The sequence below is a fragment of the Nyctereutes procyonoides genome, unplaced genomic scaffold (assembly GCF_905146905.1).
Source record: "Nyctereutes procyonoides isolate TBG_1078 unplaced genomic scaffold, NYPRO_anot_genome, whole genome shotgun sequence".
Lineage (NCBI taxonomy): Eukaryota > Metazoa > Chordata > Mammalia > Carnivora > Canidae > Nyctereutes > Nyctereutes procyonoides.
In genome coordinates, this window is record NW_026575120.1 from 25,391,382 (window position 1) to 25,405,301 (window position 13,920).

The 13,920-nt window shown below is 38.6% G+C and overlaps 1 protein-coding gene across 6 annotated transcripts in view; it reads right to left on the reverse strand.

The window, feature by feature from the left end:
* The window catches only part of GALNT11 (polypeptide N-acetylgalactosaminyltransferase 11), a 50,979-nt gene that overhangs the window by 2,089 nt on the left and 34,970 nt on the right, over positions 1–13,920 (reverse strand). For 4 of the 6 annotated variants that reach the window (XM_055334753.1, XM_055334749.1, XM_055334751.1 and 1 more), the window contains 5 exons: positions 12,593–12,842; positions 7,245–7,362; positions 5,597–5,749; positions 2,692–2,910; positions 875–979 (listed from right to left, as the gene is read on the reverse strand). In XM_055334753.1, coding sequence (XP_055190728.1) covers positions 875–979; positions 2,692–2,910; positions 5,597–5,749; positions 7,245–7,362; positions 12,593–12,842 — 845 coding nt within the window. Of the gene's footprint in view, positions 1–874; positions 980–2,691; positions 2,911–5,596; positions 5,750–7,244; positions 7,363–12,592; positions 12,843–13,920 lie in introns of those variants that run through there. The other 2 variants (XM_055334752.1, XR_008665636.1) reach the window with 2 other exon arrangements.

Genomic DNA, 13,920 nt, shown 5'->3' on the forward strand with positions numbered 1-13,920 from the left:
ATTACAATTGAACACCCCAGTGCCCAAGACCCTCCAGACACCTGGGTATGACACCTCTCATACCCAGACACAGCACAAGACCCCTTTTAAATCCTGTTTTCCAGTGTGGACAACACCTTCCATACTGTGCAAGCTCTGCTAGAAATAAAAAGTCTTCTATGAAATTTCAGAGGACACAGGCTACCCATCCTTTTTAGTCTTGAGTGACACAATCTCCACCACTCAAATGGAAATGAAAATCACCTCCCTGTGATGTACTTAGCACTGAGGTTCTACAGGTTTGAGGTTCTACACCTAGGAGGTTAGACTACTGTTATCAGATACAAGTAGTCTCAAATTACAGTTCCAAACTCATGCAAGTTTTTGGCTTATTTTTAGGTCTACTTTAACACCACTGAAAAGGTTATGAGAATACAAACGAAATGAATGAAATGAACCGATTATTTTGTTGTAGTTTCTTCCGAGATTATTTTGTTGTAGTTTCTTCCGATGGACTAAGACTCAGAGAAATTTGATTTTAGAGAAAACTCTACAAAAGATACTAACTTATCTAATGTAGCATTAATATTCTTGCCCAGAGGGACACTAAACTTCCTTTGCCACTTCTAACCTTCAGTGAGCTTTTGATTCATTGTTAGGAGCATGTACTTTGCAGTTACAAACATTGAGCAAAGGTAGGAAAAAATATACAAAAGAGACAAAAATAGTTGTATTACATGAGCTCTAAAGTCTTTTCCAACTTAACCCATATCATCTAAGGAAAGTGCGATTAAAATCTTCAGTCTTCTCTGCCCTCCTCCTTCGGGACCGCCAGCAAGTTCCCTTCACTGAAGGACACTTTCCAGGACTGGCTGAGCCTAGAGGCATCACTCACCTGAGTTGGGTCACTGTAGTCACACGCTTTAAGCACCACCAGGCCTCCTTTCTGACTTGGGCGGCCCTGGGCCACCAGACACTTGTTAGTCTGGAGGTGATAGAGCTGTAAAATGAGAGAATGCTCTTCTCAGAAGACATCTTAGAATGTTAGATAAAGTGGTTTTAGATGAAATGTGAAAATACTACTCCAAGCTCTGAATATCAAAGGTCATAAAAATATAAGCATTTTATTCCTAAATTCTAGCTTCAGTACATAAGGGTATCACAATAGACTTCAAGGTTACAGGCAATTTTAACAATATATGCAAGCAATGTCAAGTAGAAATTCTACCTAAAGATACAGGTTTACTAATCTGCTACAGAGCAGGAAAGAAACTAAAACATCTCTGGCCTAAAGAGCCTTAAAAGGAAATTGAGGAAATTAAAAAAAAGGTACAAACCAGACAGTGCATAACCAAATGTGATGCACATGCTAAACTGAGATAAACACAGATTAGAAATTGCAAAGGTGGGCAGCTCGGGTGGCTCAGCAGTTTAGCACTGCCTTCAGCCCAGGGCCTGATCCTGGAGACCCAGGATTGAGTCCCATGTCAGGTCAGGCTCCCTGCATGGAGCCTCCTTCTCCCTCTGCCTGTGTCTCTGCCTCTCTCTGTGTGTCCCTCATAAATAAATAAAAATCTTTATTTTTTTATAAACTTTTTAAAATTTATTTATTCATGATAGACATAGAAAGAGAGAGAGGCAGAGAGAGGCTCTATGCCGGGAGCCTGACATGGGACTCGATCCCAGGACTCCAGGATCACGCCCTGGGCCAAAGGCAGGCGCTAAACCACTGAGCCACCCAGGGATCCCAATAAATAAAAATCTTAAAAAAAGAAAGAAAGAAAAAGAAATTGCAAAGGTGAGACCCAGAAATGCAACAGAGTATCTAGTTTGGGTAAAATATTAATGTTAGTGTTAAAGGAGCTTAGACATGCGAGGCAAGAATAATGTAAAGGACTTCAACTATATGGACAAACCCTGGTACGCATTTTTACTTAAAAAGAAAACACTTTTTGTTTTTAATCTCATCAAGAGGACAAGAAGGGGAAAGTTCTAGGCTTGCTTTAGCCACTGAGGGAACACTTAGCATCATGAAAGATCCTAAGGAGCACCACCTTCTTAGTACAGAAAACTGAGCATCAATCAGAACATCTATACTTTCAGAAAGCAAATTCTAAGAAGTGATTCAGGAAAAAGGTATGGTTTTTATGGCTAGACCCCTAAGATTTATAGAACTGTGAAGAAATTCCTTCAGAAACAAAAGGGAACATCTACAGAAACGTGGCTGGTCATGGGTTTTCTGTGCAGCTCAGATCTTTCACTTGTTCTCTGGAGTTGTTCCCAGAGCTTTGGCCTCAACAGCAGAAAGCACCCCCATTTCTCTTTTTGTCTTCCTTTTGGAACTGGCCTTTTTTTTTTCCTTTTAATTCTTAAAAAAATTTTTTTGGGGGACTGGTCTTTTAAAATGAGTTTTATACTCACTTATAATACCTTTATTGGTCTATTCACATTTACATCCACCTTCTTGAAACCCAGCACGTAACTTACAGAAGTCATGTGCTGTTTACTGCTGGCAGGTGAAGAATGTTAATATTAACAGTGATGATACTAACATTTCGAAGATCTTACTACCTGAGTGGAGGAAGTTACCACCAAGAGAATATAATGGAAGCAAGCTAAAGTCTATCACTAAAAGGATACTGTGAGTCTAAAATGTCATTTATTATATCATACAACTTTTAATGAAGCACTTGGATGAGTTTACTTTCTTACCCTTCCACGCTGAAGGATTTTGGGGCGTTTTGGCCCTCTATTGATAAAAATGGGCTGCTGGGGTTTGGCGTTGGGCCCAGATATCTGCATCTCTGGGTAGATATTATCCAGGTACCATTTAAATGATTTACAACCCAACTTCTTCCTCAATTCAACACGCTCACTGATATTTCCATAGCTTTTGGTCCTCAGATCAGGTCTTAAAGAAAAATACTGCTCCTGAATTTTAAAAAGAGAAATGAAAAACAAGAGCATAGCTTTTTTAAAATGAGGATTATCAATTATAACCTAAGACTTAACTGAAAAAAATGGATCAGCAAAAATATTTTTCATGCCAGTGTTGTCTTGATGTTGCCAAAAAACGTCAATATAAAGTTTTCATGCAATTAGGTCCATCACTGACACTAAGACATCTTAAATACATCGCAATTTCAAAAATGGCAAAATGTAAAAACATCTCAGAATTAATGAAGCAGGCTACATGAGGGTAGCAGTTCTCTGACTCCATCAGGACTCTCTAATCTTAAAGATTACTGAAGACGCCCAAGGAGTGTCTGTTCCTGTGAGTTGTATCCACTGGTACATACCATATGAAAAGTTAAAACTTTGTTAATTCATTAAAAATAACTCATTACCTATTAACATAAACATGCTTTGAACAATAAAAAATTTAGTGAGGACATGATATGCTTTACAATTTTACGAATCTTTTCAATGTCTGGCTACAAAGAAATCAGCTGAATTCTCATTTCTGCATTCAACCTGTTACTATACGTTGTTTGGTTAAATATATTCTTAAAAATAAGAGTGTGAAAAAATATAGTTTAAAATGGAAGGAATACTTTTGGAAGGAATACTTTAATAGCAGTTTCAGAGAATTATGGCTATTTTTTTATTTTTTTAAAAAAAATTTCGTTATTTATTTGACAGGAGAGCGAGTGAGCAAGCACAAGGAGGGGGAACAGCAGAGGAAGAGGGAGAAGCAGACTCCTTCCTTGGCGAGCAGGGAGCCCAATGTTGGGCTCAATTCCAGGACCCTGAGATCATGACCTGAGCTGAAGATAGACGCTTAACCAACTGAGGAACCTAGGCGCCCCCCTTTTTTGGTATTTTACCAAAACAGTAAAATTTCATATTCCACATTGCAGCTAACCCTTAAATCATATGATTGAGCTTTTTGTACCGTTGCATTAAACTCTACTGCTCTATCTTGCTCTTTGAATGGATCTTTTACCTATCCACGATTTGAATACCACCCAGATTAGTCATTTGGAAAATACTGCTCCACTGGGTTGTGAAGTTCCAAATATTGACAAATTTCACTCTATAATATCAAAAATTATATTCATAAATATTCCTAATCTCATCAGAAAAGCCCCTAAGTACTGAAGTCATCAAACTCAAAGGGATGGATACAAGTTTTCCACCTGAAACAAATGTTATCAGTTGAAGAGAGAGGGCTCAGTTGGTTCACTTTTGAAAATATCTGCCAAATATCCAAATATAAATAACCATGCTTTGTGAGTCACTTTTTTTGTGTGTGAGTCATTCTTTTACATAAAAAGTGTTCTTTGGAGAAAAGTGACCAGTTTATCTCACAACTCAACTGCGCACGTTTTCTCCTAAAACAAGCACTGTATTTCTTTCGGTGTAAGTGAAAAGTGCTTTTGGTAGGCTGATTCAAGCGTTTCACAGCATTCTGAGCACACTGAGATTTAACGCAACTATTTCTATTACTCAAACTGCTTTCGCAGCATCAGTGCAAAGTCAACATGGTGAAAATGGCTAATACTGTATTAACTGGACTGTGAAAACAGCTTTGACCTGGCAAACCTCCTAAAAGGGGAGCCAGGATTTACATGGGCCTATGAACCACTTTTTGAGAGCTGCTGTGAGATAATGTGACTCAAAGCTGAGGAACATGGAGAGCAAGGGAAGAGACATGCGGTGTGGCAGAAGCATGACCATGAGCCCCTACTTCTACTCCCCAAGCAGTGATCTGCTCTGTTCTCGTTATGCCCACAGCACATGGCACATACCTCCACTCCCATTTACTGCATTGGGGGGGGGGGTCGTCACTGTGCATTTCCATTCATCTCTGCATCTCCCAAAACCTCAGAGCTTGGTATACAGTACACACTCAAATGTTCATTTAAAAAATTAATTGTACAAAATTGTACACAAATGTTCACAGCAGCATTTTCATAACTCGTGAATGGATAAAATGTGCAATTCACACAATGGAATATTATTTGGCAATAAAAAAAGAATGAAATAATACTAAATGGCACAATATGGATGAACCCGAAAACATCATGCTTATTTATTACTAAGATGGTAACAAAAGACCATGTGTTATAGGACTCCATTTGTAGGAAATGTCCAGAATAGGCAAATCTAGAGAGTCAGGAAGTAGATCAGTGGCTGTCTAGGGCTGCGGGAGATGAGGGGGTGATGGTTGAAGGATATAGAGTTTCTTTTTGGAGCTGATAAAATGCTTTGTGAATTAGACCTCAATAAAGATGTTGCAAAGGAAATAACAAAAGTTGTGTGCAGCAGAAGAGAAAATGGGAAGGAATACTACATACACAGAGGCAAACAGTGGAAGTAGTGGGACTGGGACCCAGCAAAGCCCAAGGAACAAAGAAAAGGAGCCACGTTCTCTGGGAGTCAGAGGAACAAAGACACTGAAGGGAGAAAGAATGTCTTCTGATATCGGCTGTATTTCCTTTTATAGAGTGACCACTTGGAAAACTCAAAGAAGGGTCACAACAAAAACGACAGGAAAAAGAAACACAGAAAGAGATGGCCTGAAGTATACGTCATCCCAACAGAAGTGTGCCAGAGCCATCCACAAAGGAGCAACAGCCTAGCTAACCCTTCCAACAGAGTAAATTACTCTCACCTTATATTCATCCAACCAAACATGTGCCAGCCTCAAGGAGTTGTGTGTCATGGTGTCCTGGCCTTCAGGAGAACCATATGGTCGTCTTTTTCGGAAAATGTGTCCAACTCTAGAGCAAGGGATGATGAAGAGTTTACCTCCACACATCCAAATCTGGTCAGGAGCAAAAATATGTATTAATAATTACCTTGCATTGCTATGAAATCAATGTATACATTTTCATGAAATTAATCTTCTTAAATAGGTATTTATGAGACTTTGCAAGATGTTTTATATAACTAGCAAATACAAGAAAGTCAAACGGTACATTAAAAAAACAGATCTCTACAATTAAAAAGAAATTAAATTCTAAAACAATAGAATATCCTTTTTACCTCATGTCTAAAATCACACTTACTATGTACTTTGCTATTTTAACAGATCAAGGAATTTGAACCTCAGGACTTAGGGACAAAGAATGCTTACTGGCTGGTCCTTAAATTTCAGTTTACTGGTACTTTCTTTTTTTAAAAAAAATTTATTTATTTATTCATGAGAGAGAGAGAGAGAGGCAGAGAGAGAAGCAGGCTCCCTGGGGAAGCCCAATGTGGGACTCAATCTTAGAGGAGCCTGGGATCATGACCTGACCCAAAGGCAGACACTCAACTACTGAGCCACCCAGATGCCCTGGTACTTTCTTATAACATTTTTATATACAGAAATAATGAAATATACAAAGAACTCTAGATTAAGAGTCAAATGATCTTTGTTCTGGTCTAAATTTTTGCCTTTGGCCATTTGGGTTACTTTATATGGTTATTTTAGTTTTTGTGGGACTCCATTACCTTATGTTCAAAATAAGACTGAACTAATGATATCTATTATTTCTTTCAACTTTAAAATTCTAAAGGTTATGTAGGAAAAATTACCTTTTTAAAAACATTTTGGTCAATACATTGCAAAAATACAGAACAACACATGCACAGTGGTACAGTGGTACTGGTGGATGGAGTTCCACTGTGAAGCCCAGGAGCTGGGGGATGGTTAGTGAGGACATCTGCTACTGTGGAGAAGTCTGAGTTCTCTCCCTTGGTCTTGTTCTGCCCTTTACAAAGACTGTCTTCCACCCCATAGTTCCGAGTCCCAGACCCCACCCATACCACTGGCTTTCCAACTTTAGCAGCTGGAGAGGAGGATGGATTATGAGAGATTAATTTCCTCCTAAGGTTGAGGGACTTGTGTATATTAAAGGATTCTGCTAGCTACTTCTGAAAGTGGAATGGGTAGCTATTAATAATTTTCCTGGGAGAACAGTGAACAAGGATGGTCTTGAGCAATCAAGGAAATCCGATCACCCTAAATATATGTCTAGGGTTAGCAAATAAGATTAATAAACTGACAAAGAACCAAACTCTAGTTCAAATGGCATATTTAGACATCTGAAATTATAACCAACCGTTCACTACAACCTCCCCTTTTTAAAATTCTTATAAAATAAGCCTGCTTAAATACTTTCCACACTTTGATGGATAATTATCCACATCACAGATCACGATGAAGTGGCATCAAGAACAATTTAACAAAAATAAAGAGAATTTATAGAAAATATGATATTGTAGATGAAAATTATATTCTACTACACAGAACTAATTAAACATGAAAAAATTACCCGAAATGATATTTCTAAATTTTCTCCTCCCCAGATATCCATGCCACTGTCATACTGTCCAAGTTCATTGAAATAGTGTCTGTTCATGGCAAACAATCCTCCAGCCATTGTAGGTGACCTAGAAAAGGAAACAATTACTGTATCAATTCTATACAGCCAGTTATCTACTGTCTTTGTTTTAAAAAAAATTCAGTGCACCTTTGGAACATCACTAATAAAAACCAGATTAACTGTTATGAAATATATTTTACCTAATATCAGGGAATGAGCTGGGCCACATAAGTGAATTTTCTAGACTGCCAATGATATACTAGACATCTGCCAAATGAAGGCTACTTTTCTAAGCATCAAAAGTACTTCTTAAATTATAACACCGTTATTAGACATACACCTGATATGAATTAATGCCTTTTTGACAGTCTCACAGACCAACTGGGATAAAAACTTGGATTCTACAGCCTGCCAAGGGGAGACCAGACAAATTCTGACCTAAAACCAGTAGCTCTCAAATATGATGATTTTTGTCCCCAAATATTTCATTCATGTTCGGAAACATTTTTAGCTGTCACAGCAATTGGGTGGGGGGGAGCAGGGGCAGGGTTCTACTAGCAACTGATGGGCTGAAGCCAGGCATGTTACTACATATTCTAAAATACACAAGAGAGCACACAAAACAGAGAAGTATCTGGCTCAAAAATGTCAATATTGCCAAGACTGAGAAACTGTTAGTGAGAGAATATGAAGACTGGCCCTCAAAGAGACATAAGCTCAGCTTCCATGAAACTGTCTCACTTCCTGAAACTGAGTTAAGGTGATGGTGGATTCTAGTGTCCCAAGCTGTCTGCTAGAAGTGAAGCAAAACCTCTCTGTAGGAAGAAAACACCACGTCAGGTAAGAATATATTTCCCTAATTTTTCATGACAGTGTCTGCCACCAAACAAAAGTAAATAAGCAAACAAACAATCAGGCAATCAGGAAGATAAATCACATGAAAAAAACAAATAAACGAGAGGTTTACATAATATAGTTATTGGGCAGAGACTTTAAAATAACTGCTCAATATATGCAAGGATAAAAGACAAGGGATCCCTGGGTGGCGCAGCGGTTTGGTGCCTGCCTTTGGCCCGGGGCGCGATCCTGGAGACCCGGGATCGAATCCCACGTCGGGCTCCCGGTGCATGGAGCCTGCTTCTCCCTCTGCCTGTGTCTCTGCCTCTCTCTCTCTCTCTCTCTCTCTGTATGACTATCGTAAATAAATAAAAAAATTAAAAAAAAAAAAAAAGAATGTTTAGAAAAAAAAAAAAAAGGATAAAAGACAAGATGCAGAATTTGGCAGGTAAATAGATATGATCAAAAAAGAAACCAAACTTATGCGTATCTGAAAAAACCTCTGACAAAGAAGGAATTAAAGCAGCCAATGAGAGAGGCTGCCTTCAAAAATAAGACTTGTTGGCTTCTCACCACAAACAGTAGAGCCCAATGGTTCTCGAATAACCTTCAAAGTCCTGAGAATCCACCTACCAACCGAGAAACGGGTACCAAGTAAAATTATACTTCAAAGTAATAGTGAAATTTTATAATTTTACAAAAAGCCGGAGAGAAGTAATCACTGGAAGGTCCAGCCAAAGGAAATACATTTAAAATGTCTTCTTCAGTTAGAATGAAAATAATCCTAGATGGAAGTTTGTAGATATGGAGAAAATAAAAAGTAACATAAAAGGGAAAACATGTGGGTAAACCTAAATAAATAATAATTAGGCCACATAAAAAACTGTCTACAGTAGAGTTACCACACACACACCTCAATATAATCTGAGGGGAGATGGACTGGAGAATGAACATCTTCAGATCCCTGCATTGTCTGGAGTACCAAATTATGTTGCACTTTGGTAAGTCAAGGATGCAATGTTGTATTCTGTAGGGAAATCACTACAAGAACAGTCTTAATGCGAAACATCTAATAATGGGCTGGCAGTTGGGAACAGAAAAATAAAAAAATCCAAACTCAAGAGCAAAAGAAAGCAAGAGAGGAGGGGGAAAAAAAACCAAAGGACAGAATGCAAATAGTACCACTGTTATCATAAGCACAAAATACAATATTCAATGTAATTAACTAAATTAAAAGGAAATTTTTCACACTGGTTAACAACAAATCATAATACAAAAGCAACTACATACTCCTTGCTAGGGACACAGCTAAATATAAGAAGCTGACAACAAAAGGAAAGCTATATACAATGAAAATATTAAGACAAAGCTAGACAGCCATATTAATGTCACTATAATGCAAAAGTTTTACTATTCTGAAAATCTAGAATGATTTAATTCACAAGAAGATTTAATTTAGTAATTCCAAATTTTCATATATCTATGACGACAGACGACAGCCTCAAAACGTACAAAGAAAATATATAAAGAACTACAAGGAGAAACAAATACACAATTGTAGTGGGAAACTTTAATATACCATATTTAATAAGTGATAGAACGTGGAAATTAAAAAATAATAAAAGTGTAACTACAACCATCACAGTATATATTGTGTAATGTATAGAACTGAATTGCTATGCTGTGCACTTGAAACTAATATAATACTACATGTCAACTACACTTCCACAAATTTTGTAAAAGCATTAATAAAAGTATGGAGTATCTGAATAATACAATAAACCTGACTGAATTGAAATAGAATCCCATTTTTAACAACCACAGAAAATACAGATTTTCCAGGCACACAGGAACACTTAAAAAATTATCCTGTGCTTGACCATAAAGCAAATCTCACCAATTTTCAAAGATTTAAAATCATATAGAATATTTTTTGACCACAAAAAATTAAGCTAGGAATATGTAATTATAAAATCCTCAGATGTCTGAAAAATAATAAATGTACTGCTAAATAACTTATGGGTCAGACAGAGAAGCTGTCACTATGAAAACATTTTAAAATAAATAATAAAACATAATGTAATTTATGTTTATATGTAATATATAAAAAATATATGTAATTTATGCAGCTAAAGGCATGATTAGAAGAAAGTTTATCACCTTGAATACATGTATTAGGAAAGGAAAAAGGATGAAAAATTTAAAAATCTAAACATCCAACTTAAGTTAGCAACCCTGATGCCATAAAAGTCAGAGAGCTCACAGAAAAACTAGAGGAAAGTGAGGAAAAGCATCAGGAGAAGGGGCAACACAAGGAGGAGTGTCCTACGGCATCCCAGGGCACTGTCACAGCCCAAGGGCAGCTTTCTCCAAGTGCCAAAGGGAGGTGATACTGTAACACAAACACCAGCACTACCCCGCCAGGCCAGAGAGCAGGAGGCAGTGACATAAAGGAGCAAAATCTTCACTTTTCCCACAGAAAGGACCTAAAGTCAGTTTGACATTGAGAAGAGGAATATGTTCATCATCTAGAGTGAAAGCAATGAACAGAAGATCCAAAGTAAAAAGTGGTAAGAATTAACCTCTGGGGAGAAGGACTGAGAACAGGGAGCAGAGTGTCAGCCACTCCTCATCCAAAGTTTTGTTTATTAAAAGTATTAAACAAAGAAACCAATGCCCAGCAAGAGCACTAACACTAAGAACAAGCAGCAGCCTGGGTACCGTCTTTACCTTCCCACAAAGAGTACCAGGGACAGTCCAAGAGGACGAAATGGAGTGGCTGCTGTCTGCCTCCTATCACAGGATGTGTGGCTGCAGAGACCAGAAGCATAGATAGACAGTCCTCCAGATGCAGCCCGGCTTTCCTGAGAGAGGGGAGGGTGGGTTATGATCTACTCAGCTTCACATACTGAACTTAGCAGGAACTGCAACAGACTCTCACACAAAGCCCAAGCGTGCGGAAGATGGCCTCGCTCCCAGCAGACCACATCAGGCCCCTGGAACTTGCCCCCTCCAAGTGTGGGTCAGATGAGAGGGAGCTGGCAAGTCCCCGCAGGTCAGCTGTGGAGCCACCTCAGGTGCTGGGAAAACCAATCTCCTAAAGGTAAAGAGAGGCACGCCCTACAACTGGGCAGTCCCTCTTGTAAAGCTGTGGATAACAGTGCTGCTAACAGCACCATCTGTGCAACAGTAAAGAGAGACAACCGAAAACCACCCAACCTCCCCACCAACAGTAAGCTAGATAAATAAGTTCTGATTTAGTAATAGAACATGATCCTCTTTCATTGCTGTATGAAGCAGAGCCATACACTCTAACATAGATGAATTTTTTTAAGCAATGTTGAGTAAAAGAAGACAAAATGATAATGAGTCCCATAGCTTCATTTTAAATGAAGTCCAAGAACAGGCAAAAACTAAACTATATTGTTTAGATACACATAGAGAGAGGGTGAAACTATAAGAAGGTGAGGAAACGACCACTGGGTCAGGATAACGACAGCTCTAGGGGCAGGGGCTGTGACCAGAACAGGCATATAGAGGGCGTCTAGGTGCTGTGTCTTGACTGGGGTGGTAGCTGCACAGGTGTTCATATTATAACCATTACTTAAATTGTGTGCATAATACATATATATGTAAGTGCACTTTTTATGTTATTTTTTTCACAAGTTAAAAAAAAAAACTGTAGGTCCAAGAATGTTAAAAAAGAGGAAATACAAAGCTCTCTGAAATCCACATGAAAAATTAAAAAAAAACCCATATAAACAGATTTGTAATAATGAGAATACGAATGAGAGTAACTCCTACACTGTGACTTGTAACTAACTATACTAGCAGAAATCCATCCTAAAAATCCTAATCATAGAAAAGGCTTATTTAGCAAATATTCTTCAGGGCATCACTCATACTAACAAAGGGCTGAAGGCAAGTAAATGGCAAATCCAATAAACCATGATAATCAACATAAAAAAAAAAAAAAACCCACAGCGCATGGGGCACTCCTACCATATCCTACACAACAATTATCCCAGGATACTGTTTGTATCTGCCTGCCTTCCTAAGTGATAAATCCTTGAGAACATGAATGATTCCTAATTCACAAATCTTTCCTTAGGAGTTGGCACAGCATATAAAATTCAATAAGCAAGCACTCAAGGGACGCCTGGCTGGCTCAGCAGTTTAGCACCTGCCTTCAGTGTGGGGCGTGATCCTGGAGACCCAGGATTGAGTTCCACATCGGGCTCCCTGCATGGAGCCTGCTTCTCCTTCTGCCTGTGTCTCTGCCTCCCTCTCTGTGTGTCTCTCATGAATAAATAAATATTCTTTTTAAAAAAAGCATTCAAGAATTTCTAATGGACAAATTAAGCCAATACTTCTCCTTGCAAAGAAGGGATTCTCGTTAAATATTTTTTCCCTTTGCAAGTACTTCGATAGGAATTTTTCAAATCAAGGAGAAATCTCACTTTATTGGTGCAGTAGCTCCTTCTGGTCCTCCCAGCTCAGAAAGGGGAACGAGATCCCACTTGAAGTGTAGCCCCCAGTTGAAACCTCCCCGCACGACAGGGGACGAGCTGTATGCGAGTGTGTCTGCACTGATGATATCAATGACGGGGCACACCACGGTCTGCTGGTCCTCCTGGATGGCGGCCAGCAAGGGCTGCAGCCACATCACATTTACTTCACAGTGGCTGTCCAGGAACACGAGGACTTCTCCTGAGGAGGCAAACAACAGAGGACCTGAGAGCGTCACAGCACTCAATTGAGGTACGGCTGCCAGTTCAATCAGATGATGTGATTACATCTGCCACCCTTCCAGCCCAACAATTAAACCACTACTCTAATCACCAGTCAGGAAGAGAAGAGGTTATTTAGCCAGGAATTCTGCTTCAAGCATACTGCTACAATTGAGGAACATGTGCAAATAAACTGATTCTCCTCAGTGAAAAGATTAAAAGTCTCACAGGAATAATTCTGTTCTTTGAACAGAAAGGTACGGAGTATGGTACAAAGACAGCAGCCACTTGTATATAGATATTTTTATTACACTTATTGCAATCATAACATTTCTAAATTTAGGGGCACCTGGGTAGTGCATCAAATTGTGTCTGACTCTTGGTTTCAGCTCAGGTCATGATCTCAGGGTTGGGAATTGAGCTCTGAGTCAGGCTCTGTGCTCAGCAGGGAGTCAGCTCGAGAGTCTCATCTTCTCCCTCTGCCCCTCCCTCCTCACTTAAAAAAAAAAAATCTAAACTTAGGATAGATTTCCTTGCCTTGTAAACAGAGGCTAGAGAACATAATTGTTTTCACTGGTGACTCAGAAACATGACCATATTATTGATCATTGCCACAACACAGCAATTCTTTCAGGAGTGAGAGAAGCATGTACTGCTTTCACCATGTCTGTGACATGGGTTCCCTTCTCTTCTGAAGTCACTATTCAACTGTGACATTGCTCATTTCTTCTTGTATCTTCCACTTTTCCTTCCTAATTCTCCAACCCGGTTGGCTGTAGCAGTTATCATGAGCCAATGGGATATCTTTTCTTCTAGCCAGTAAAATAAAAATCATTAATGATTTTATCCTGCATTTTTAATCCCTTTTGATAAATGTGAGGAGGAGTGCAGGTTTCTTTGACAATTCCAAATTTCTTTAATAACTTCATGGTTATTCTTAGTAACTGAGAAACTTAGAATCTTATCATCAAGTAGCATTATTATTATTCTAAAGGTTTATCCATAAAATGCATCAATATAGATTTTATATGAATTCCTTAAAAGCACCTACTTTAATA